The sequence below is a fragment of the Pteropus alecto genome, unplaced genomic scaffold (assembly GCF_000325575.1).
Source record: "Pteropus alecto unplaced genomic scaffold, ASM32557v1 scaffold11, whole genome shotgun sequence".
Taxonomy (NCBI): Eukaryota; Metazoa; Chordata; class Mammalia; order Chiroptera; family Pteropodidae; genus Pteropus; species Pteropus alecto.
In genome coordinates, this window is record NW_006431956.1 from 7,406,042 (window position 1) to 7,432,926 (window position 26,885).

The window sequence follows — 26,885 nt, forward strand, 5'->3', positions numbered from 1 at the left end:
TCCCTCCTCCTTCATTGCTAGGAAGCTTCAGTGGACCTACATCCAGCAGCTTTCTCCCTTCTTTACAAAAGTATCTCTTAGTCTGCTGCATGATGGGAAAACGGACAGCCAAAGTTGTCTAAAATAGATCTAAAATAAAAGTGAACTATAAATGCATGGGCTTTGTGGCCTCTACGTTGGTACTGGGGGAATTTCTTTTCTTTCCGTCCTTACTCTTCATCATATGATATTCCAGATTTGGAGACTGAGGCATTTCTGTATCTAGTTCATGCCTATAATGCTACAAAGACGATATCATAAAGGAAAACACACACTCTACGAACACGGACGTAAAGTGTTCGAATGGCTTTCATCAAATTAGTTACTTTGAGAGTCTTGGTACTCATTCCAAATATTTTGGACTCCCATTCTGGCACGGCCCTCAAGGTTAATTCATAAGAGACACCTTTCAATCACAGCCCATTTTGACCTAGGCTCAGTCACCTACTTTATTCACCAGACTGGGAGGTGCATGACTTTCAGGTGTATCTAAGAAAAATCGAAGGGACCCTCCGAGCTTAAAGATTTGCCACCAGTGAAAAGTTTCACTAACGAAGGCAGTCCAAGTGACACAGATTCAAAAGGCATTTCGAGCAAAGGCAGCCATCACTGCCTGAGGTGACTGTTTCTGAAAAGCAATTCTAGAATACTCCTTGGGATAAATTAGGGCACATAGGTTAAAAAAAAATAAACGTCTAGTTACATTTTGAAAAATATAAGTTCATTCCCATTGCCTAAATGGAGATGAATATTCTTTTTGGACACAAAGCAACTCGTTGGCTTTGAAGCCTCTCGGAAAAGCCAAATCGAGCTTTTTGCCCCAAGAAGCCGTGGATAATGACTTTCTGCAAGCCTCTCTGCTGAATGCCTTTCAAAACTTTACACCCGCCACAGCTGTTTCAGGAATTAGGGAGGAGGTCTGCACGGCCTCCGTGGGCTTTAGATTAAGAATTTCCTATGGCAGCTGTCCGAAGAAAATGGAGACCCGAGGCGTGACGATTTGCTACACGTTATTCTTATCCCTAGATGGGAGAGTTCTGAGCAGAACTCCCCCAGCCCCACGAAATACCTCAGTTTCATCTTTTGAGTGTTCAGACCCTTGACTATTTTGGAGTAAGATGTGATGTTCCCACCGAAGTTATTCTCAAAAGCATATCCTCGGCCTCGTGACCACGGGTGCTGGCTTCCTGTTACCTGGGTTGGGAGGAGACATGGCTGCTACCCAGTATCCCAACTGAGGGGCAATGTAGGTCCACGTCAGCTGGCTGCCTTCCTGGTGCACGAGGCCTAGACCACTCTTTAGCCACGTTCCTGCGGGGTGCAGAAGAAAAAAAAAATAAAACTTCAGCTCTAGGCACGCTAAACTCCTACTTAAGGCTTAAGCATAGTGGACACGTCACCTTAAATGTCACTTTTATAGCCATTAGATAGCCAGATCGGTTCAGTTGTCATCTAGGGGCTGCAAACAGCTCTCCGTAGATTCATTTTAACTTCCTTCAGGGGCAAGCCGAACAACTTTAGTTTTTTAGTATTTCTTTGCCTTCCTTAGTAAATTCCCTTCAACCATTTAATCAAACATCACTGCTTCCAGACACAGATAATTGTAGCAGAAGCCTCTGGAGTTTAGGACAATCAAGGTAGCCTGAGGGGGGTTGGTGGGAGTGGAAAGAAGGGGGCTGGGAATCCAGTAATGTTTGTATTTTTTATCTTCAAAAGCAAATAAGTGAATATCCTATCTGGAATCAGACACTGGCTACATCAGAATTACTAGGGCAAGTTTTATTTTTATTTTTTTAAAGTTAACTCCTTGGTCCCATCTTTGCAAATTCTGATCCAGGAAATCTTGCTTAGATGGATATTTTTAAAAGGTTCCAGTTGGTCTCGATGCTAGGAAACACAGATAGGCGCAGGTTTGTGTGCCGTCTTCCAGGTATTCCTTTAAGTAGAATTTAACATTAACGAGTGAGCACTTTCCATGTAGCCTACTCACAGTAGAGGCATTTTATAGACAGTTGTCCCTCGATATCCACAGGAGATTGGTTCCTGGACCCCCGCTGATACCAAAATCCGAGGATGCTCAAGTCCCCTAGATCAAATGGTGCAGACCAATGGATACAGCCGGCCCTCCACATCTGCAGACTCCCAACCACAGATAAAAACCTGTACTGTTTTCAATCTGCAGATGTAAAGCCCATGGAAACAGGAGGCTGGCGGAAACAGGAGGCTGTTTATCTATACTTCTCACAATGACCCTACAGAGTTGGACTTATTCTCCCTTTCCGGATGAGGACACTGGTGAGCTGCGTAACTCCTCCGAGGCCTCCGGGAGGTCGGGAGCAGAGCAGGACACCTAGGTTGGTCCGTCCGTCTTTAAGACCGATGACCTTGCTTCTGCTCTCCTGCTGCAGCATCTCCTGTAAACCCTCCCAGCGTCTGATGACTTTGTACGGTTTCTAGGAGCAGACCCATGATCCGAGGTTGTCTGGCTGTCACCTGTCTCACCTGCAGAGAACCTTGCTTTGAGGACCGTGACGGAGGCTGGCAGCAGAGGCAAGGGAGAGCACTGGCCAGGCCCTGCACCGCCATGTGCACACCCGCCCCACTCGCCAGCAAGGAGACATCATCGGGCACCTACTGCTCTGCCTCAATGCCCACCGTGCTCCTGCCCAGCTCAGCTCGCTCCCACAATCATCTGCCACCGGAAATGGCCACGCGTGCGGCCCTGTCTGCTCCAGAACTAAATGCACTGACCGTGCACCAAAAATTCTATCCTCGGGGCTCCAAATCCTTGCCTTGCTTGACTACACACGTCACAGAGGTGGCAATCATGGATTTTTTTTTTTCTTCCCCCTGAAGAAAGAAACAATAGTTGGGGCTGCTTCTAGGGCCTATCGGTTGCCATAGTAACCCTCGAATGCGGATGGCAAGGTGCGTGGCGATGCCTCCGAGCTTGCACACCAACTCCACCGCTCAGATCGCGCCCGAACAAAGGAGGAGGACGGGGAAAGCCGGGCGGCCGCACGCACCGCACCGTCTGACCTTCCCGTGCAACGGGCTGAATCACGGTCCCAGTTAGACACAAATACAAGCCGGGAGGTTTCTAAAGCGAGTGTGAGAACCAAGATGCCCAATGCTGACTCGCTCTCTGAAGAACACGAACCCAGAGGTGGTTATGCCAACTCACAGCATCACTTACTTCTGCAGGGCCACTGAGGAAACAGACACATAGGACGATCGATTGACACGGGAAGTGAGAGGGTTTCTGTGCTTGGTCCAGAAGTTTCCCTCAAGGTAGAGAAAGGAGCGTTGGTGACCGGTGGGTGTCCCTGCACAAGGGGACCCCGGGCCGTTTAGCTCCTGGCTGAACACACCACACCCCGTTCCCACACAGCTTCTCCCACAATAGCAGCCCTGCCGGGAGGGGCTCTCCATATCAGCCAGGAAGTGGCCTTGCATTCTTTGGTTTACAGTTTTCCCCAGATTAGAGTCTTGAGTCATTGCTCTTTGAATGGAGCGGATGCTGGGTTAGGCTAACGGGGACCCAGAGGGAATGAGCTGGACACTCAGAGTCCTAATTCCTGCTCACTCGAGGGCGAACCACCTAACTGGATCGCTACGTTGCCTCTGCCTTTTACAATGCAGCACATCGAATAGAAACTTTCCTAATACCTCCCAGTTACACTGATGGCAAGCTGAGTGTGTGGACACACACACATACACGCACGCGCGCCACCCAGCTAACAAGTCCCCACGGCCAGCCTGGAGGGCCCTCTGTCCAGCAGTGGCGCTGGTGATGCTGGCGGGAGCCAGAAAGGCTACTGATGAAAGCTCACACAGCTGCTTTGGGAGCAGGAGGAGGAAGGAGTGGGTGGGTGCGCCAGGCTTCTGGATGAGCTGAGCTCTGAAGAACAGGCAGGGCTGTCAGTTGGGGGCATGGGGAGGGAAGATGGAATCACATGCACACGGGCTTGTGAGCTGCAGGGGGTGGGATGGAGGCGCAGGGGGCTGGGAGGGAGGGGGCGGCTGGGCAGGAGCTGTGAAGAAGTTCAGTGTCTGCCCGCTAAGGGCTGGACAGGGCTCCCAATGCCGTCAGCGCTGGGAGGCCACGGGGACCTGTAAGCGGAGGCGCTGCTGGTCAGAGTGCTCCTTGTCACCTCCCCCACTGCCACGCCCCCCGTCCCACCCTTGTAGTCCTTCCAGGGTGGGTCCTTGCGGCCGCCGGGCATGCTCTGACCCAGGCCTGCAAACTCGCCGGCCTCTGTTGCTCCAACCGCACACAGTCTCTCTCTCCTCCCCAAACCCTCGCCGTCTCACAGGATCCAAGTCGCACCACGTGTTCTCCCGAGTTCCTCCAGCACTCAAGGATCTTCTACACCTGGGCATCCCTAGGACGCGTGTCCCTGCGTCATCGGTTTTTCTGGAAACGTCCGTCGCCTCGGTTGCTACCACGTTGTCCTGTCTTACCTCTTCTAAGAGGGGGCCGGCTCTTACTTTCCATTGTCTTTCCTCAGCGCCCAGAAATATCCTGGGTGTAGGAACTCAGTAGTCCTTGAGAATGAGTGAGAGCTGGACGGGCAGTCCTCAGAATGATACCAGGTGACCTTCTGTGAAAAGCCGGGTGTGGCCGGCGGGAAGGACCTTCTGAAGGAAGTGGGCTCGGATCAGGCTTCTGCCCTTTTCAACTAAAAGGAACGGGCCCAGCTGGGGAAGGGGCGTTTATTTTTGCCCAGGTTTTCCGTGACAATGTATCCACGTTTGGGGAACCGGGGTGGCGCGGCCTTGGGATTTGACAATCACGCTGTTAACTGGCAGAAGCCATTTCCAAGCGTCCTGGGTTTCACGGGAGGAAATCGGTGACAGAGAACACGAGGGCGGATGAGCTGCGCACGAGAAACCACCTGCGGTTCTCGCGGCCGAAATCCTGGCGCTGCGAGCTCCTGGGTCAGAACATCCGCCGAGGGCTGCCCTGGCTCAGCCTGGCTCCTCTGTGATCCAGACACAGAGCAGCCCCCAGGGCACAGCATCTGCCCGGCCGCCGCTTCATGCCTGTGCTTCTCTCCCTCTTCTCCCATTAATTCCTTTGCCGCGGACTCGCTCGGGGTCCTGGACACAGGTGGGCAGTGAAGGCAGCCGCTGGGACCTGCGGTGTGTCCAGCTGGGCCGCCTGGCGAAGGGGTGCAGCGAGGACCCTGCACTTTCCTCGTGCCCTTCCCCGCTGGCCCAGCTAGGCTGCCACCTTCTTCACGCCCAGCGGCTCCTGCACAGAGAGGCCGAGGCCAGCTGTGAAGCGGGTCTGTCCTAAGTAGGCTGATGGCCCTCGGAGCCTTTGCTCTGTCCAGGGTCTGTGGCCTGGTTATTACGGAGACTGTACGTGTGTGAGGTTTAGATAGTTATCCTCTAGGCGTCATCAAGGAATGAAATTCTGCATTACTGAAATTTCTAGAACACAGGTGTTCAAAAAGTTTTTAAAGCATGTCAACTCTTTAATGTTCTTTCTCTTTTATGGAATCTTGAGAAGTGACTACACAAAACAGATAAAAGATCAGCTTTTCTGCATGGAATAGAAATCTCCCTTCCCGCATGGCAACCCCAACGAGTCTTCTCTGCAATTTGGGTCTTGTTAGCCCACACTTGAGAAGGCAGGTTTCTATAACTCTAAAAACCATCACTTACTCCTGCCTAATAAAGCAGAATGTGATTTTGATTTTTCATAACTCGTGGTCGTGATTACGGTGAACTACAATGCTAGGCTCTAAAATGCTATGTCCTTAGGGTCCTACTGAAGAACATTGAATTATTTGTTCTTAAACTAAATACCCCTACTCCTAAATGCACCCGCTCCCCCTCCCTCCTTCCTCCCTCTGTGCGGTTATCAAGGTGTCTACTATCAGCTCTGCTACCTCCACTTCTAAATGCACCCGCTCCCCTTCCTTCCTTCCTCTCTCCCTCCCTCCTTCCTCCCTCTGTGTGGTTATCAAGGTGTCTACTATCAGCTCTGCTACCTCACCACTCCCCGCCCAGGGAGACCTGCTTCTGGGAACTAGATAACCCACCTCACCAAGACTGTCTCTGGAAGAATGTCCACAGGTGGCCTGAGGGACTGGGGAACAAACCCGGCTGTGGAACAGCGATTTGAGTTTCGGATCTGAGTTCGGCAGGTTTTTTTTCCTCCAACGCTACACTCACAGATCAGTTTCTGTGTGAATCGTCATCCTCTAGAGTTCGACCTTACGCAACAGGAAGAGTTAGAGATATTTTCAAGGATAAATCTCTTTTGAGAAAGAGCTACGTATTCGGCTGGCAAGGGTCATTGGGTGTTAAAGCGTCTCGAGCTCTCACCTTGGCAGCTGCATTTAGCTATAATGTCATCACACACACTATTTGACAGGCAGGAAAAGATAAGCCTTGTGTTCCTCTGTAAGGCCCGGTGGGGTCTCATCAATCACCAAGGGTCCTGCTTTCCCGCTTGGTTACCAAGCAATCACAAAATCAGCTTTTATTTGCGAAATATAAAGAAAAGTGAGTTCAAAAAGGTAATAAATGGCTATCGAAAGGGAAAAGGATTCTAAAACATGGACAAGGGCCCAAAACGCAACGTCTGAATTGAATATGACCTCTAGGGCCCAGATTTACCTGGTGTTTCCTGCCTAGACGCCCCTATTTTAGCAGCCAGGCTACCTCATCTCAGCATTTGGGAACAAGCAGAATAATTGGATTTGAGGAGCACAATTGATTTTGAAAAGGAAACCAGAAGCGACAACCCACCGTGTACCAGAGTACAAACTGAAGTGGGCACCTCGCACCGCAGCCGGTGTCCAGGGACGCGAGTCACTGCTCTCACGCTGAGACCTGTCGCCGCGTCCGACGGGCCTCAGAACACTGGGCAGATAAAAGTCCAGCCGTAAAGGGTCTACTGGCCGCGTGGACGACTTTCCCATCCGTAAGATAATCCCCAATGCGAATCCCAGCTCTGCCCCTCTCTAGCCGTGCGAACCGAGGGCCTCTGCCCAGGATGGCACAGCAGAGAACATGGTGGTCCCTGGTGACACCGCTGAGCCCCCGAGGCAGTCGTGGGCCCTGGGGCTCCCGTCCCTTTCGTCACGTCAACAGCGGACACCCTCCAGGTCTGAGCACTGGCGGTGGCCTTCTACTTCATGCGGCTAACACGCTTGGATATATTTTTCCTGAGAGAAGCTGGAGCGAGTTCTACTCGATTTAGGAGCTGAAGCACATGAAGGAATTCCACAGCCACTCAGAAAACCCATCTCAAAAACGCTCTGCCGAGCAAAAGGTGAATATTCACACTGCGCAACACAGCCATTTCTACGCTTACGCCGAAATTTTCACTGTGAAATATTTGGGGACATTTATGGTGAGAGGTGATGAGACACAGGCATGCACTAGGACAGTAGGGACCCACGGTTGGTTGTCTTGCCTCTCGGCTGTTGGCTATGGCCAGTGACTCTCTCCTCGCTGGGGCTGTGGTGACTCTTGCTGAGTAATCGGCATGGCCAGGGATGAGCAGCAGCTCATTTGAGGGACAATCTTCTTAAGAGCCACGGCTAGTGCTTATTACTATTATGATTATTGTTAATTTTAATCATAAGGCCTCTCCAGATCCCCAGATATGCTGAATTTCTCTAGAAACTAGATGACTTACTTTTCCAAGCTTTCATTTGTATTACCTTAAGCTTCGACCTCTACTATATTTTTCTACCAGTTGTACCTTCAGGAGTTTCAAGCTCTAAGTCTCTTTTATTGCATGCTTTAACAAAACTTGGACAGGATCGCTCACTAAAATCAGAATAGAAGAATCCATCAGTCTAAACCACATTCATCATTAGAGCTGAAATAGAGATAATTTCTACCCTTATGATATTGTGGAGGAGCCTTCTTTTTTCTCCCAAGTTAAAGTCTATGCCTTGGAATAGCTATGTTTCCTTCTTTGGAATTATTTTTCCACGAAATCTGTGAGGAGGAACATTCCTTATTAATGACATAAGCGAAGCATTTACCTGGTGGTCAATTATCTACTCATTCTTGCTGAAAGCAGTAAAACTGGAGAGCAAAAGTTACGTACAGATGGCTGGATTCTTATAGCTTCGGGCGAGGACATCTCGGCGCTGGTTTAAACAAGAATAAAATTAAGGGCAACTTGCTATAACCAATGTCCTTCTGTCTGAAATAGACAATCATGGATATGTTGAATGATTAGAAATTAAAACAAGAAATCAATCTGTCTTCAGCTTCGACATGTTTCCTGGGTATTTTTAGGGTAATTTTTGAGAAATAGATTCTTAAAATTAAATATAATCTAAGCAACTGATTTTTCCCTTCTTTTAGCTTTAGCTGAGGTATAACAAGACTTATTGAAACCAGTTTTAGGAGAGAACAATGATGGGAAGCCATAAAGATTCTAGCAGAGCTCTGGAAAGCTTATGCCTTAAGTAGGTAGCCAGAAGTAGTAGGATACATAATAGCATTAATAAAATTTAATGAGAGAATTCTGAATTTACAATAGGTATATATAAATTTTCCAGAAAGTAGTATCAGAGTACAGGCTAATTAGGCCCACATGGAGAGAAATTTTGTTCATTACCCACTCTATCCAAGCTCCATTTTGCAATGACATCTCGGGAGGGCTGGGGCGGGGAAGCAGACCCAGAATTCCAGGAGGCAGAGCCACTAATCTCCAGCACTAGAAAACTCAGCTCGAAAGGAGGAACAGCATAATGGAGACGTTTGCAAACTTTCTCTCAAATTAAAGTCAGCGCCTTTGAATAGACGAAGGTGAAGGTGGTAAGATGCTCTTCACCCAGTCTTGTTCAAGAGCTTGTTTACAGTGGTGATCTGGTTAAAATGCAGATTCTGATCCAGCTGGGTCTGAAGGAAGGCAGGAGATTCTGCAGTTCTAATAGGCTCGCCATACGCCGACCACGCTTTGGGCAGCAAAGCTCTAAATTATTTGCACTTTTGTGGGTACAGCGATTCTTTCGGAAAACCCCAAGGCCATTCCTCACCATGATGCCCTGCTGTTATCAACTGGGCGGCCAGCGCTTGAAGCAACTTCAGAAATAGTTCTAATATAGTTAAGAGATATTCTAGTCACTTGTCAGAAGACAGGCCAGGAGTTGGTGAACTGAAATATGGCGGGTCCTCAAATAACGTTCCATTCAACATCGTTTCCTTGTGACATCGATGAGATGCTGGAGGAGCTTAGCTCTTGTTTGTGTCAATCATCCGATGGTACAACTGGTTTCCTTATACGTCGTTTTGCTTCAAGTCGCGGTTTCCAAGGACCTATTGAGGACGATGTTATCTTTGTTTCAGGGGACAGTGCTGCTTAGTGAACCGGCTGCTTGGGGCGGGGGTGAGTTGGTTCCAACCTTAAGATCTTTGTGTTGACTGTTTTATTTTTCTGTCCAGAACATTCTGCCCCCAAGACAAGACATATCCAGGCTGGACTCCTAGTTTAGGATCTCAGCTCAAATGTCACCTCTCCAAACACTCTGGCCCGCCGGTCATTCCCTCTGACATCACTCTGCTTAACTGTCTCACAGCACCTATGCCATCCGAAGAAAACTGGTTCCCTGTCTCCACTTAGAACAAAAGCTGCATAATTACACGGACCTTCTCTGCATGGTGTTGTCACTGCTTTATCCCAAGAGCCTAGAACAGAAGAACGTCTGGCACAAAGAAGACGCTCAATAAATATTTGCTGAAATGAATGAATTGTTCGATTTTTTTTAAAACGAGAAGCCAAGAATAGAAGTCCATGGCACATCCTTCGATTTTTAAATGTTGGCAGTAAATTAAAACCCAACAAGCGAACAAATGCCCCCGTATCAACTGGGTGGGCCAAACCGGACATATCCGGGAATAGGTGGTTGTTCTGCACTCCCGGTCCATTATTCTATTAGGCCACATTAAATCTTGGCATAGAAGCAGGAACGCACAAAAGTCTGATATGCTAGAAAAGAAAGGGGAGTTAAAGTCTGAAGGAAGTTGGGTTGTGCGTCTCTCTTTCCCCTCCCTGGCATCGTGCGTGGGCACCGGGCACTTCACTGGGCACAGTTTCAGCTTCTTTCTGACGGAGAGAGATTGTAGCTCCCCCATCTCCTGGGCCGTGCTGGGAATAGTGATGAAAACTGCTGGTTTATAGTAACACCCATTTTGCTGGTGGATACCTTCAGCTGAGAATGAGTACACAAAAAAATGCTTTTCCCGAACGACCCCATTCCCCCTTGCCCTTCGATTTAGTCACACGGGAGATGGCACCATGGGATTGGCTGGGACGCCGTGTACAACTTCCACGTGACGTGTCACACATCTCTCATGAAGCACCTTCTGTGCAGACTGGGTTTGTACTATGTGTGTGTTCTGTGTATGCTTGCACATGTGTGTCTGCACACAAACAACTGTGTGCATGCACACAAACAACTGTGTGCATGCACACAAACGATTTTAAAGAGTTGAGTCAAGGGATGGGGCAAAAAGAACCAAGGTATTAAGAACTCAAGCGTGCCTGGCAACGTGCTACGTGCTTGACGTACAATATCTCGCTTCAGTCTTACACCACCCTGTAAGGCTCGAAACGTTAGGGACAGAGAAGTTAGCAATCACGTTGTTAAGTAAATGTGTCTGCTCCTCCCCCCATAACGTTACCATAACATAACCTGAAGGCCAGGCTCCGATGTAGAAACCTTAGGGACAGAGAAGTTAGCAAGCACGTTGTTAAGTAAATGGTCTGCTCCTCCCCCCATAACTTTACCATAACATAACCTGAAGGCCAGGCTCCGATGTCAAATTCTTAGATTCCTCAGAGGACATGCAAAAGCAGAGTTAGCTTGTGACCAACCCCACTTCCCAACTCGGCCCCAGCCGTGTGATACACCCAAGCCCATTTCCCCGACAGCTACTCCTTGGCCATGCCTCTGGCCTAGGGGTGTGCATGTGGCTGTGTACAAGGGTGGAGAAGTCTGCCCTCAGGAGGTGGACCTGGGGGACAGAGCCTGGAAGCCAGCTTAGGCCTGTCTGGGCAGGGAACACCAAGAGAGTGTTCTAGAAAGGGAGGCTTGGCTTCGAGAGGGCCACATCCATTTGGATTAGTGGACACCTTATCCCATGGGAAAGGGCACAGCTGGATGAGGTCCAGAGTGAGACTCTCCAAAATGGGGTTCTTAGGGCTGGGGTCCCTCTTCCCTTGCACAAGTGCAGAGCTACTAAGAGGTGAAATGCTATCCTAAAAGATGAAATCGCCTATCTAAAAGGTTTTCCCAGTAATGTATATTTTTTCAAGATTAAATCTTGAGTGTTGAAGCTTTGCTTCAACTAGATCCCAAGCCAGGACTACCTTATATACCAATGATTTCCAGACCTGATTAATGGACAAAACCACTTTTAAAAGAAAAAAAAAAAAATCCCATACTATGTGTCGAGCTGATTTAAAAAAAACCATAACGTGTGAAAGATGTCCTAACATAAAAGAGCTTATAGCTCATGCAAAAATATAAAACCTAAACAAAGTTGGAAAAGAAACAGAAACAGGCTATGAAGTTTCCAAATAAAATTCAAATCGAAATCATCCATTCGATGTAGTCCCCGATGACATATAACCGAAGGGAACTTATCACTTGCAACTTAAACACGACTTTGGCTAGGGTGAGGCTTCTTCGACTAGCTGTGCCTACCGTCCACTTCTCCCCACCTTTCTCTGGCTGAAGTTCCCACGAAATCTTCCTCCTGCAGCATACTTGGATTTCATGTTTCCTTAATACAGGGGGTTGCGTCCTTTATGGGTGACATTGACCGCGGTTCAGTTCGTAGTGGTCCTATCCTATCACTCATCTATTCATAAATGGAAATTCACACAGTGAAAGTATCTGATGGTTTTAATTTCTGTACTCGGAGGGTGTGGGGGAGGGGAACCGGATGAAGGTGGTTCAGAGGTACCAACTTGCAGCTGGAAGTCCTGGGAATGGACAGCACGGCACGGTAACTGTAGTTAACGCCACTGCACGGTGTACGTGAAAGGTGCTAGAAGTAGAAATTACGAGTTCTCGTGATAAGAACAAGCCTTTTGTTTTTTCCTTTTTTTTTTTTTTTTTGGTGTCTATACGAGATGATGGATGTTAACTAAAGTTACTGTGGTAATCATTTCTCAATATAATGTGAGTCGAACCGTTATGCCGTATACCTTAGTGCTGCATGTCGATCACAGCACGATAAAACTGGAAAAATTCTGTATTGAATCCAGATGACAGAGAATGTTTTTTATGTTAAGTTTTTAAAAAGTATCATCAGAATCCCAGGATTAAAAATCTCGCTGGACAATTCCCAGACCCCACAGAAACCCTTGGGGTCTATAGGCTTCAGCTGGGCAAACATGGGAGCTTACTCAGGGGAGCCTGGATGTCCGAGACCTTCCTCCGTCCCAAGCCTCCAACCTCGGTTTCCTCCCCCTGTCAAGTGAGGACAAACACCTGGCTGCTGTGAAGACCAAGGGTGCTGAGTCAAGACCAAGGACAAGAGCAAGGTGAGTTAGAGTTCAGATGCCGGACAGCCAGCGGGGCTCACGCCCCGGCGAAACGCCTGCTCTGCACGCAAATTACGTTATTTGAATTAAAAGGCATTATTTATTCTGAACTTGAAGAGTCATCTGGAAACAGAGGAATGGCAATGACATTCAAAATATGGAATAACTCGTACAGCCTGGGAACCAACCCATCAGACTGGATGCCCGGGGCATGCCAGCCGAGACTGGCAGAGTAAACTGAAAGACACTAGGACTTCACCGTACCCACCTTTTTCTCTTGTATCCTGCTCCACCCAAAGTACAGAAACTAAATATGAGCAGTGATGATTATAACAACAATGGCTAACATTCAGGGAGCTCTTTACCAAGTGCCGGGCACTGTGCTAAGTGTTCTCAATCTACAGCATTTCTATAAGGGAGGGACAAGGATTGTCATTACTCTCATTTCATAGATGAGAAAACAGAGGCCCCCAGAGGTTAAAGGACTTGCTCGAGATCACACAGCTGGTAATCTGAGGAGGAGCCAGTATTCAAGTCCAAGGTGTCTTAATGGATGTGCTCCATGCTGCCTACACTCCTGCTACACGTGACACAGAGCAATAGTCAAATGGATTGACTATTACGCTGTGTCTTTTACCTTTTAACTACCTATTTCAGTGGAGATCATTGAAAGCAGAAGACATTTTTAAAGTGTTGGGTTCTGAAAAAAAATTATGGCAGCTTTGTCTTCCTTTCTATTTTTCACCCAGGCTGATACCAGGACAAGCCCGTCAGATGCAGTCCTTAAAATCCAAACCCATAGCAGCAAAGCAAGTGGGCCCTGAGGCTTCCAGGTGATGGGGGAGCCAGCAGGAAGCTGCAGACCTGCCACAGATGGATGACCCACAGAATGAATATTCCATAAGTGGTGGTTCGCAATTGGCTATAACATAAGACACATTTTCTTCCAGGAGGAACATACTGATCGATACACGCCAGACCACATGGCGTGTAACGGTCACTTGTAAAGCTGGCCAAAAATGGTTTCAGTGAAACTTGAGCATCGGAAGTTCCAGACTTATATGAAATGACATTTTAGGAAAATTAGGTCTCATTTTGGGTGGGGGAAGAGGACTACAAACACAAAAGGCTTAACAATTCTTAGGAACGGACTGACGTTACAAGGTTGTTTTCTGGGTTGCTAGGTAACACCGAAAAACAAATGTCCATGGTCTGAGGTCACTGCACGCGTCCTCCCCACGGGCAGCGTGTGTGTTCCGCGGCCTTACTCCACTCCTCCTGGACAGTGGGCAGCGGGGGACACAACTGTGGTGCTAATGGTCTGTCGTGGCAAAAAGATGCAGGTAAAATTACCCTGCTCCCCGCCTCCCCCCACCCCCATATCTAATAGAAGCCCAATTCGCTTTTATGGGGAATTTTAATACCTGGAGGAATCAAAGTAGACACTTTTCCTGAGAGTTATTTCTTTGTTTCTAAGAAACAGCCTTCACCGCGAGAACTATTTCAGACCCTCTTTCTTAAGGATATACAGATCACCACGTAGCTAGGTAAGCTGGCTTCTTGCTTTGTTTAATACCCTTAACTGTTAAGTCTGTTATTTTTGAAAAATTAAAGATTATGCATATGGGTCTAAAATTAATATCATGCAAATTTAATTGTTAGAGAAATGAACTCCCTTTGTTCTAACTTTTGCTCACCCAACGTAATCGAGTTCATCTTGTAATTAGCCATTGCACTTCGGTACTGCAATATGCCCTCTTCTATCTGGATGCGTGGCTCACGATATACGGAGAAAAAAATAAGCGAGCGATATTTTCATTTTCCTAAAGTTACAAACATAATTTAGTGCTTTAAGAACTCCTGCCCCCTCCTCCCTCCAAAAAAAACAATGAAATGGAATAAAATCTTAAATCTATATTTTAAGTCAGGCTCTACCTTCAATGGCAGGCTGGCCATGACTTACCCAAAAGGACTCATTCAGGGAGTCCAGCACCATCATCACCACGAGAAGCAGAGACAAATCCACTCCAGGACCGTTATGAGTGGGCCTCTCTAGTGCCTGATACATACACGCCATACATGATAAGAAGCTGGTTCAGTAACCACCATTTCTATAGCAACCCACACACGCTCTGCAGGCTGTGTTTTGGGAAGGCAGTTAAAACTGGATTCTATGAGGCAGCTTCACTTAGAACATGCTTTTATTCCTGTCATCTCATTAGAATGAGAGGATTCAAATCAAGTAACCTCAGGTAGCGTTAAACAGTAGAAACATCATCCCATACGGAATCTTAAATCTTGATTTCTTTATCCGGCCATTTGGGACTATGTAGATAAACCTAGAAGGCCTTATGCTAAGTGAAATGATCCAGACGCAGAATGACAAATAGTGTGTGATCCCACTTTTATGTGGAATTTAAAATAGTTGGACTTATAGAAGCTCAGTAGAGTGATGGTTACCAGGGGCGGGGGATGGGGGCAAATGGGGAGAGGTTGATCCAGGGGCACAAAATCTGTTATGCAAGATGAATAAGGACTGGAGATCTAAGGTACAACAATGTGATTATACTTAACAGGACTTTATTACATACGTAGAATTTGCTAAGAAGGGAAATCTTATGTGTTACATAAGTGGTGGTTACTGAACATACGTAGAATTTGCTAAGAAGGGAAATCTTATGTGTTACATAAGTGGTGGTTACTGAACATACGTAGAATTTGCTAAGAAGGGAAATCTTATGTGTTCTCAGTACACACACACACACACACACACACACACACACACACACAATCTTGATTTCTTTGCCACTTGATGTCAGTTGGTGACTTTAAATTCAAACCACTGACCTGGTTTGCTTGGTCACAAGGGTCCATTCCCCAGGGCAGCAAGTCAGATCGCAGTCTGACGACCCAGAACATCGGACAGCCATCTGCTGTCCCAGTTAAAGGAGAAAGAGCATAAATGCTTGTAAAAGCGAGCTGACATAATCATCTCTCACGGTCCAGAAAGCCTCAGCTAAGCGGCATTCGCCATGACCGACAAAACTTCATCTGGGTCAAACTGGCCCCCTGCACCTGATCGATAAGAAGCTGTGCATGTCCCCTTTGTTCCATCCCCTCAGACACACCCTGACACCTGGGGCACGGCACTGGCATTGTACCACTCTTCAAAAGAGAGCACCATTAGAAAATTATAAATTAAAGACACCTACTGCTTCCTCGAAGGAAAAGACATAAGACTCACTAAATTGAGTCCTCTCTCGCACCATAAATCAAGTGGCATTTTCACACGACGGCTTTGGCACCGCATGTAAATGCAGCAAAGTTTCAAGTCTAGTACATGCAACTGGCGCTTCTTAAAAAAATTTTTTTCCCTGAGGGTACACATAACAATTAGCCAATTCATGTTGCTGCAGCATACTAGACAAAATTCAACTGCGTGTTCTAGGAGAATGTTAATCTGTTAGGTCACCCTCCAATGAACATGTGGGTCGAAATACAGAGATGCTAATTTCTATAAGGAACAATTCTTTGCCTGTTGCAAAAGAAAAAAAACCAAAAGACAACCGCAGCCATTAGAAAAAAGACAACTGTGATAAACGGCAACGTCAAAGACTGACTCGACTCTAATGGTCTCTCTCCTAAGAGTAAATGTTCAATTATCCAGCAGTCACGGATTGACATATTCCAGTTAGTGTTAAAATGTGGATTATTTTTCAGACAGAAATCCCATGGAACTGAAGAAGAATTTCATCTTTCTTTACAGAGTTTGGAATCTTGTCCTATAAAGGTGTTATTATTCTGAGCATCAACGGTCACTCTGGCTAAATGCTGGAGGTCTACCCAGATAACAGGAAGTAGGAACTGTGGCTGGATCAAGTGCAGCCCTGCACAGTGTAGAGTATATTTGCATTCTTATACTAAAATGGTAAGAACTTCCCTGTTGAATGTATTTTAGATCAGGGATCACAAAATTTTTCTGGAATAAGGCCAGACAGTAAATATGTTCCATTTGTGGGGACATATAGTCTGTCACAGCTATTCGACTCCGCGGGTGTAGTGAGAAAGTACTCATATAGCCCATATGCAAACAAATGGGCATGGCCGTGTTCCAACGTCCTAGTCCCTTTGGGCTGCTATAAAAAAATACCATGGACTGGGTGGCTTATAAACAACAGAAATTCATTTCTCATAGTTTTGGAGCCCAGGGAGTCCAAGATCAAGGTGCCATCGGATTCAGTGCCCGGTGAGGACCTGCTTCCTGGTTCATGGATGACATCTTCTCACTATAAGGAAGGGGCAAAGGATCTCTCTGGGGTCCCCTTTATAGGGATGCTAATCCCATTCACGAGGCCTAATCGCCTCCCAAAGGCCCCACTTCCAAACACGATCGCATGGGGGATTAGGTTCCAATATATAAATTTGTAGGGGGGATAAAAACATTCACTATTGGGCTATAGCATCCAATAAAACCTTCTTTAGCGGAGTTTACATTTGAATTTCATTTACTTTTCATGTGTCATGAGATATTCCTCTTCGTTGGATTCCTTCTCCAACCATTTACAAATGTAAAAACCATTCTTAGCTTTTGGGACACGGTTTGCTGACACTCGGGTGAAATTTTTTTAATGGATTCACGAATTGCTATATCTGGCTGTTAAACATTTTGGAGTTGCAATTACTTAAACTTATCTCAAAGTAGATAACTTAAAGTGTTAAACTGGTTTGAAGTGATTATTGTATTTGAATTAATCATAAAGAGCAGTCAATTAGTAAATAGTGTTATATGCTTAAGATGTGTGCTGATTTTTTTCCCCGATCTCATAATATTGCCTCAGAACTTTTAACGTAATTGAAACAATTTCTACTTAAATAATACTATTGATTAAATATAATAATAGTAAAAAAAAAAACACCTATGAAATACGTAGGCTTCCACTGAGTTTCGTAAGTTAAAGGACATATGGTTTCTTTGAAATGTCCATCCAATCTTAAAGATAAAGTTTTCAGAAAACACATTTTAATTCATTTGATTATTTTTGAATGACTATCCAAATGTTGGCTTTTTCTCTGCACACATACAATCTGTTATAGCCAGAAAATTGGCAGTAACGTTTTTCACAGTAGATGCTAAGTTAAAAAGACCATTTGTATGGAAATAGATCAACTACCCAATGAAGACTCCCAATGGAAAAAGGCTCACTGCCAGGGGGATTCTCTCCAAGGAGAAAATAGAGAATTGGGTAACTCTAGAGGCTTCACTGATTTCTGTTTTGTGCTTGTCTCCTGTCGCTGCTGTAGTAAATCACGACAAATTTAGGGGCTTACAACAATACGGATGTATTCTTTTTTGCTTCTGGAGGTCAGAAGTCCCATTTCATTGGGCTCCGGTCGAGATGTCGGCAAGGCCGGTTCTTTCTGGAGGCGCTGAAGGGAGGACCCGTTTCTTCGCTTGCGGCCACTTCCTCTGTTTTCAAAGAGCATCATTCCAACTTCTGCTTCTATCGTCACATTGCCATCTTCTCTGATCATGACCCTCGCTGCGTCCCTCCTACCAGGAGCGTTGTGATTACAGGGGGCCCATCTGGGTAATCCCGGAGAATTTCCCCATCTCAAGATTCTTAACTTTATCACATCTGTACAGCCACGAAGCAATACTCACGGGGTCCAGGGATGTGGATGGAGAGATCTTCAAGAGGCCATTATTCAGCCTGCCACATGTATCAACATTTTTTCAAGTAAATTTTTGTTATTTGTGAGCTGTATACCAAATAAACTAATGAGAGCGAGGACGCTCCTTCTATAGACCTGTGCCACATTGTTACGACATATACATGTGTGAATCCCTTGAGAAAGTGTCGCCGTACAGTTGAACCTTGAACAGCGTAGAGGTTAGGGGGGCTGATCCTCTCTGCAGAGTAGAGAATCCTTGTTTAACTTCTGACTCCCCCAAAACTTAGTCATACCTCAGAATCACGGGAGATTGGTTCCTGGACCCCTCTGAGTTACCAAAACCTGTGGATGCTCAGGTCCCTGTATAAAGCGGTGTAGAAGAACGCACACGGCCAGCCACATCTGCAGACCCCCAATCACAGCCTGAAAATACCGTTTCTGATTCATGGTTGCAAAACCCGGGGGTACAGAGGGCCGACTGTATATTTACTGAAAAGAAAAAAATCTACATATAAGTGGACCCGTGCTGTTCAAACCCATGTTATTCAACATAGCCTTTCGTATTCCCAGCCCTGGTCATCCATGTTCAAATACAGTCATTCAAAAAAGAGGAGGCAGAAATGGGTAGTAGGATAATGCGGCAAGGATGGAAGCTCCAGGTGGAAGAGAATCCAATATAACTGTCCTTTCTCTCAACGAGAGCTCAGAGCATCATCCTTTTATTGTACGTATACATAGATATGTGAAGGTAAATCCTATGTATATACTCATCTTAAGTACAAATGTTACACTATAGTATCTTAATCTGCCCTGACTTTTAAAACCACTAAATGACCCTCGTCTGATTCACTTATTCAACAGAGATTTTAGTTGGCACTGATCTTGATTATCAGGATTCAAGGATCAGTAAGAGTCAGCAAGGTCACGGATAATAACTAGAAAGTGCAAGACCGTGTCCCTTACATGCTCCTCGTACCACTGCAATATGTCCGCTGTGCCTCAGTCACTGTTTAGGGGATGGAGAAAGGGATTTGGAAGGGGAGACCCTGTTCACACGAAGTGACATGCTATGAGGGCGTCCTCAGCACCCCAGGGAAGGGTAGCAACAGAGAGCGCAGAAGGCAGTGGCTGGGAATGAGGAGAGAGATGGGCAGGGCCAGCCTCGCCGGGAATCTCTCTGGGACTTCCTGCGTGGGAAAGAGGTCTCTGGAGCCGAACGGCAAGTCACGAAGACCCGGGGGAAGGAGAGAGAGTCAGGAGGTGGTCAGACAGCTGCTGGCATTGGCCAGAAAAGCGGGAAGCGTCTGAACCGAGGCAGAGGCACCGCAGAGATGGAGGGGAGAGGGTGAGTCGGAGAAAGCCTGACCTGACATCCATATGGCTTTGCAAGGGACCAGACACGGCTGCGGCTGAGGAGGGGAGGTGAAGCAAAAGAACACACTGCGGATGACTCTGAGGCTTCCGCGGTGATGTCTGAGGGATGACACCCTCAGTCAAGAGAGGACACACAGAAATGAACAGGGAGAGAGGCTGGAGTGAGGGGAGTCGATGGGTCTCAGTTTTAGACATGTTTAACCGTTTTTGGGTCTCTTGTAGGACATCCAGAAACAGATGTCTAGCAGACAGTGAGACACACAGAGCAGAGAATGAGACTTGGGTACACAGGCAGCTGTGGGAGTGTGGGAAGCGGCCAGATGCCCCAGCGACTGCAGAGAAAGTAAGTTATGGGCTGGGTGCAGGGCAGGGCCCAGGGGCTGGCAAATGAGGAGGACCCAGGGAGGCAGAAGCAGAAGCAGGACTGTAGTGGGTCGAGAAACGGAGGCAGCACGCGGGGGACGATCCTTCAAGAAATCGGGGCTCAGGGAAATCTGGGAAAGAGGTCTGGATGGCACGGTCCGGGTCAGCCTTCTACAGAATGGGGAGACCTTTATCTACTTCATAAACGCTGAGCGCACACTTCCTGTGGATACCAGGCACCATACTAAGCTTCTTACAAATATTCACTCCTTGGCGTGGTTAATTTTATGTGTCGACTTGGCTAGGCCACGGTCCCCCGATATTTGTTCAAACATGTCTGGATGTTGCCGTGCAGGTGTTTTTATGATGAGATTAACATTTAAATCAGTAGACTGAGTAAAGCAGATGTCTGTTCATCACGTGGGTGGACCTCATCTAATCAGTTAAAGGCCTTAAGAAAAAGACCGACTTCCCCCAAGGAAGAGGAAATTCTGCCAGCAGCCTCCCTTCAGATGCAAACTGCAACATCGACTCTTGCCTGGGTCTCCAGCCTGCTGGTCCTCCAAGATTTTGGACTTGCCGGCCTCCGCAATTACATAAGCCAATTCCTTAAAATCGACGCATCGATCTCTCTCTCTCTCCCCCCTCCCTTTCTCCCCCACCATATAAATACATATATATACATAATTTTCTATATATTATACACACACACACATCCTATCGGCTCTGTTTCTCTGGGGAGAACTTTAACACACTCATCGAAAAAACATTAAGTCCTATTATTATCCGCATGTCACAGTTGAGGAAATTATGGCACAGAAAGGTTAAGTAACTTGGCCAGGGCCACACAGCCACTGGGTAGCACAGCTGGAATTCCAAGCCAGCGTGCCCCCAGCGTCCCTGCTCTTAACCACACGCTGCGCTGCCTCTCCAGAACACTGACCAAGGGTGTTCGGGGCCAGCAGGGTGGGCCCACGGAGAGAGGCAGAATCCACAAAGCGAATGAATGAGAATCGACAAATGCGGTCTTGCACAAGTAAGAAAACAGGCACGAGTGATTTGCACAAGGGACTTGACAGCTTCACAAGCAGCAGAACCCAGGTTTTCAGGATACGAAGTGCAAGCTTTCCCCTCTCTCCTTCCTACTTCTTCTCCACTCCTCTTTATCCATCAGCGCTCCCCTGCCCTTCAGAGAGTCTCCCAGTCACACTCCCGTCCAGCTGCTTTCTTCCAGGAGGCCCAGGGCTTCTTCTGTCCCGACCGTGACTACGATGCCTCAAAAAAAAAAATCACCAAGTCGCAGAGAACACACACCAACCACACGCAAAGTACCCTTCTTACTTCGTGCAGGGTATGTTAATGTGGCAGAACAACCCCAGTAACAACGTCGAGTTCAGTACATCTGGTAAAATCCATGAATGCCACACAATTACGGAATCTGTTAGTGATTATTTAGAAAGTAGAACAAAACAACCCCTCTATCCCTAAATCCCGGAAAGCCCAACAGGCATGTAGTTCCAAATATAAATTCCTATACTTTGAGTACTCAAGGAATTAGGTCTCTTCGAAAACATATTTTTTTATATATATATGTATATGTGTGTGTGTGTGTATATATATATATCTATACACACACACACATATACATATATATATACATGTATATATGTATACATATATACATATGTAATAATCTGAATTGCGTTATTTGAAAACTGGTATTTTCCAGCTTTGACTTTCTTGGGACCAGGGACCGAAATGGTACAGGAACCAATGTGCCATCGGAATCCTAAGCATAAGCACGTCCTCCCATATTGCTAATATGAGTGTCAGCTAAAAAACTTACTGTAGAAACATTTGGAAATAGGTATTAAAAATTTTAGAATTTTGCACATTTTTCACCCAGCAATTCCACTTCTTCTAAATTATTTTCCTAAGGAAATAAGCATAAACATTTAGCCACGAAGATATTTATTGCGGTATTGTTAAGAACAGTAATGTTTTTCCTAATTATCGGTACCAAGCAAGGAAGTTATGACACGTCCACATGATGGAATATGACGCACTCATTAACATAACGCTGCAGAGTAATAGCTAACGCTACGTACGGAAAGATTTTCGTGATTTACAAATGATTTTTAAGTGCAAGACAGAGAACAGTGCATAGCATATAACCCCGTTTCTGTGAAATACATATTTTGTGGAAGGGGGCCTCTAAGAGGGCCCCAATGCCACCTCCCGGTGTTCACACGCCCGTGCGGCCCACTCCACACTGGACCAGCGTTGGGCTCTGTGACCAACGGCATATGGAAGGAAGTGATGGTGTGTCACTCTGACATTAGGTTATTTATTTTGCCTACTAGTGCTTTTTAAATTTTTATTTCTTTTTTAATTTTCTCTTGGATCACTTGCTCTGCTGGAAGCAAGCTGCCGTGATGTGAGGAGCCTGATGGAGAGGCCCAGATGGCAAGGAAGCAAAGGCTCCGGGCGAGAGCCTGTGGGGAGCGGAGGCCTCCGACAACCCGTGGGACTGACACTGTGCTCACCAGTGCCAGCTGAACCTCAAGATAGGCAAAGCCTTGGCTGCCAGCCTGTCTGCAACCTTGCCAGAGGCCCTGAGCCAGAACCACCAGCTGCGCCGTGCCTGGACTCCCGACCCTCCAAATCTGTGAGATAACAGGTGTTCACTGTGGTGTACAGCTGCTGAGTTTTCGGGCCATTTGTTACGCAGCAATAGATAACTAATACACATGAACGTAGTGGAATGGCTAGAAGGATACAATACGAAATACTATTAGTGGTCTTTTCTAGGTGGTGAATTATGGGTGGCTTTTCTTTTCTTCTTTTGTAGCATGTTGCTGATGTTTTCCCTCTTTCAGAAAACAGAAAAAGGGAACCACGTGACCAAGAGAGAGCGTTATGGCCTTTGAAAGTATAAAAGGATAAAAATCAGGGGAGCCAAATTTAGCTCTGATTACGTTTCAAGTAAATTAGCTAAAATGTGCAAAAAAGGAAAGAAGAAGAAGAACAAAACCCCAAAGAACATGCCTGAAAGTCACGGTGGAGTAAGTTTGACCCACCGCAAACCACACAATACACCGTGAGTACTGGGCACTCCATACCTTCAAGAAAAGGAGACTTGCACAGGCCTCTCCAAAGGAAAACCAACCATTCATAAAGTCATCCGTCAGCCGATCACCAGCTAGACAGGATTCCCGCTTACCCAGCTTCCGGTCAAACCGCCACGCTGCGACATAGGCGTTGTGCCTCAGACTGCTCTGTGTGGCCAGGGGCACGGTGACATAGATGGGGCCATCCACCAGCACGGGCGTTCCATCGCTGCTGAGCAAGTGCACACTGACGGCTGTGACTGGGGTCAGGTCGTACCTGGTGCCGTTTCCTGCAAGCAAGAGGCATGCTCCATGCATCACACGCACACAAAGGACCCTACGCGGGGCTGTGGAAACTGTTTCCGAAAAAAATAGTAATAGCTGCCATCTACTGAGTACGGTACCTCCCATCTCCCAGGGACTGTACGAGGCACTTTACACACGAAGTCCTCACCATGCCCTTCTAAGGTGGGTGAAGCCCCTATTTTACATAGAAAGAAACTGAGGCCCAGAGAGGCTGGAGAAGGGAAATGGCCTAAGGGTTCTAACAACTGTGTTTTTACTTTCAAAAAGGGCCTCAGAAGGGAAGCTCATCTATAACATGACAGGAGGCGTGTGTGGAAATCCCTTAAATTGACTCCTATACAGAGTACGCCCCATGCCCATGTCAATTACTTGACCGATTTCTAAAATAAAACCGAATATTTTCAATGAGAGACTGCAAAAAAAGAAAAAAAAAAAGGAAATTTCTTCAAAGAGTGCTTCAAAATATTAACTTACTTCTACTCAAAGTATACTTTTATTGAAAACCTGGGCTTGAAATATTTATGAGTTGTTTTAGTTGCCATTGTTATTCTGATCTGTTTAAAAGGAATTTAATATGCCAATTATTCTGCATTAGAGGCCTTTCATCCAAGCCAATGCTTTAATGACTACCTACTTTACAGATAAATTAGGGAATGCTTGAGAATGATATCATATTTATACACGTAAGCAATCCATTTTAGAAAAAAATTTCTCCAGTGAAATATAATATCACATAAAATGTATTTTCATAATTTTAAATCTTTCCTTGAACATGACGACGAAAATGCAGTGATAAAAAATTTTAAGCTACATTAGAACACAATCTATAGGATTTCTACTTAAGCTACTTATATACTTACCTATCCTTCAACTACCTGGGCTAATGCAAATCTCCGATTAGGACTAAATTTAAACATTTAAAGCAAACCCAGTGAATTTTAGAGTTTCAACGAGTTATAGCTAAACTCTTTGTATGGCAACTTCTATACAACTAATGACAACACTACCCTGTATAATTTATACCTGTCTCTGTTTTTTTCACAGGGAAAGTCATGGACGTGGGGATTTGATCAAAAAGTCCACAATGGAATCATAGATTCAAGTTCTTAAATCTTTTAGTTGGGTCATTTCATTTTAGAGTTAAAAAAAAAAAAACAAAAAACCCAAAAAACCCCAAACCCAGAATGTACCATATTTCTGGTCAAAATATCTCATGGATGGAGGCCTCCATGTGCCCTTGTCCAAAGGTGACATGGAAGCAAAGCCAGGTCCACAATGCGCCTCCCCAGATGAGATAAAACTTAAACGAAGAGAAAGTAAGTAACTGATAAACGACTCAGGAATAATGTTTTCGGTTAGGTAGTGTGGCCTGTTCCATCAATCCGGAGGCGGGAAGTCTGCCGGGGAAGCAGCAGGAAAGGAGAGCCCTCCAGACGCACCTTCCATCCTCTCCTGGTGCCCAGAAACGGCAGCCCTGCCGAACCCTCTCCATCCTCCCTTCTCATTATCTCGCACATCCCTGGCCTAGGAAGCCAGGCTCCCGTGCCAGATCGGCCATTAACTGCTTATGTGGCCTTGGGCAAGGGATTTCGCCCCTCTGGGCTTCATTTTTCTCCTGTGCAACACTAAAGAGGCTGGACTTGAGTTACCGGACTCAGCCATAAACATTCGGAAGTGAATACAGCGCTGTGGAAAAGGGCCTATTAACGTAAAGTAATATGCGCTAGGTTCATGTGATTTAATATTCTTTTCAAAGTCGTCTGAAGCACGGCAGGTGATTCTATCTGCTTGCTGAGGCCTCTCCTTTCTCAATGTCCCCACTAAATGCCTCCCAAGTGACCTTCCCTTTCTTTATTCTGGAAAGTTTCCTACTTCGAAGGGCTAAATTCTTTTTCCTTCCGGTCCTTGTTATGAGACTGTAACTTTATACAAAACACCGAGTTCTGTATATCAGGAGGTCTTTCCTTTCTGTTCCATTGTTACCTGGCTCCTGTCATGTCCGAATAAAGACAGGTGTCAGGCCAAAGCCATAGGACGAAGGGGCAGCACTGCCGGCCCAGGCTCGGAGGCCTACGGGTTGTCACTTGTAAATGCGGGGTTCTGCTCAGATTGCATCTAGGTTTCTGTCTGGCTTTGCGTTCATTCTATCACCAACTTTTCTGGACTTCAGGAGCGTTTCACCCATTAATCATTTTACTGACTCTTCTCTGTCTCCCTAGAGTTAGTTACCAGCAGAAGTAATTGCTGGAAATCCTCCTGGGAATGTCACAGACCAACGCTGCGCTTTCTCAGCAACCACGGGGGAGAGTGCGAAGCTGCGTAGGGGCGCAGTGTGAGGAGGATGCCCTACGTGCTGCCAGGTGACTAAGGAGCGAGCCGGCAGGGCAGGGGCCGGAATCTCCGCGTGGCCGCGTTTCTCTGTGTCCGGCTCCCTCTGAACTGGACGCGGCTCCTGCTCCACGGAAACCAGCCTTCAAAGCACTTTTCGACCCCATCGGTGGCCTCCGGTCACCCTCACTGAACTCTAGAAATGACCTGTCCTCTCTCTCACACAGGCACCTGCGGTCCCGGCTGTCGCATGCACTAAGCTGAAATCTCTTAGAAACGACAGCGGGGCACAAGAGGAGCTGGACACCAAGTGCCCGGGAGGCGGGGCCTCGCTGATGAGGCGCGGGGGGCGGGGCTACATGGGGTCCACGCTCCCACGCCCTCACGCGTGCGAGACAGCAGCTACCTTTCTTGGAAAACTCCTCCTAGGTCAACTTATCAGTTATTTCCGTGGAAAAGAAGTTGAATAGAACCTTTCGAAGATCTCTCTACCCTGACAGTACAGTGGTCTTTAAAATGAAACATAACTCCTCTAAAATCGATAGTCTCACGTCTTTGAGTTTTTCTTCCCCTGTTATCTTAGATGTCATAATTTATTCAAGAGCTCTTGGAAATGGGGCACAGAAAAATGAACGAGCTCCCAGCAATGAGGCCACTCCTCCCAGCTGGGGTTTCAGGATTGTGCACCGTTTTGTCTGAGAGTCTGGATGGAGGTGTCCCCGAGGTCTCAGATGGTACTTTATCATGGCCCCAAAACACGACTTTTCTCCCAGGGCTGTACGTTTAAAGCAACAGTTAATGTTTACTTTCCCCCCAATAATGTTTACTTAAGATGACTATGACGTATCCGTCCAGTGGCCTATTGCTGAATATTAATCGCATCATCACATAAAAATTAAAGGAAGAAGAAACATTTCTGAAAATACCAAAGGAGATGACGAATCACCAGGTTGCCTTGATCTGTAGCTGGAAATTTATTAATATTCTACAAAAGGAAATCAGGTATTTCAGGTTTCAAAGCTTTTTCAGAATGGTCAGTTTCTATAAAGCCCTGGACATTTCAGTGATATTCAACGAAACAGTCCCTGGGAAATGCAGCAGCTCACTCATCTAGAACCGCCTCTGGTTTTCAAGTTTACGTTGTGACTAATCTAAAG

At 46.4% G+C, this 26,885-nt stretch overlaps 1 protein-coding gene across 4 annotated transcripts in view; it reads right to left on the bottom strand.

Annotated features, from left to right (window-relative positions):
- Positions 1-26,885, bottom strand: part of FAM171A1 (family with sequence similarity 171 member A1) — an 85,927-nt gene that overhangs the window by 10,834 nt on the left and 48,208 nt on the right. For 2 of the 4 annotated variants that reach the window (XM_025043434.1, XM_025043433.1), the window contains exons 5-7: positions 23,208-23,384; positions 2,791-2,889; positions 1,234-1,350 (exon numbers count right to left, since the gene is read on the bottom strand). In XM_025043434.1, coding sequence (XP_024899202.1) covers positions 1,234-1,350; positions 2,791-2,889; positions 23,208-23,384 — 393 coding nt within the window. The remainder of the gene's footprint in view (positions 1-1,233; positions 1,351-2,790; positions 2,890-23,207; positions 23,385-26,885) is intronic. The other 2 variants (XM_015585675.2, XM_015585676.2) reach the window with 2 other exon arrangements.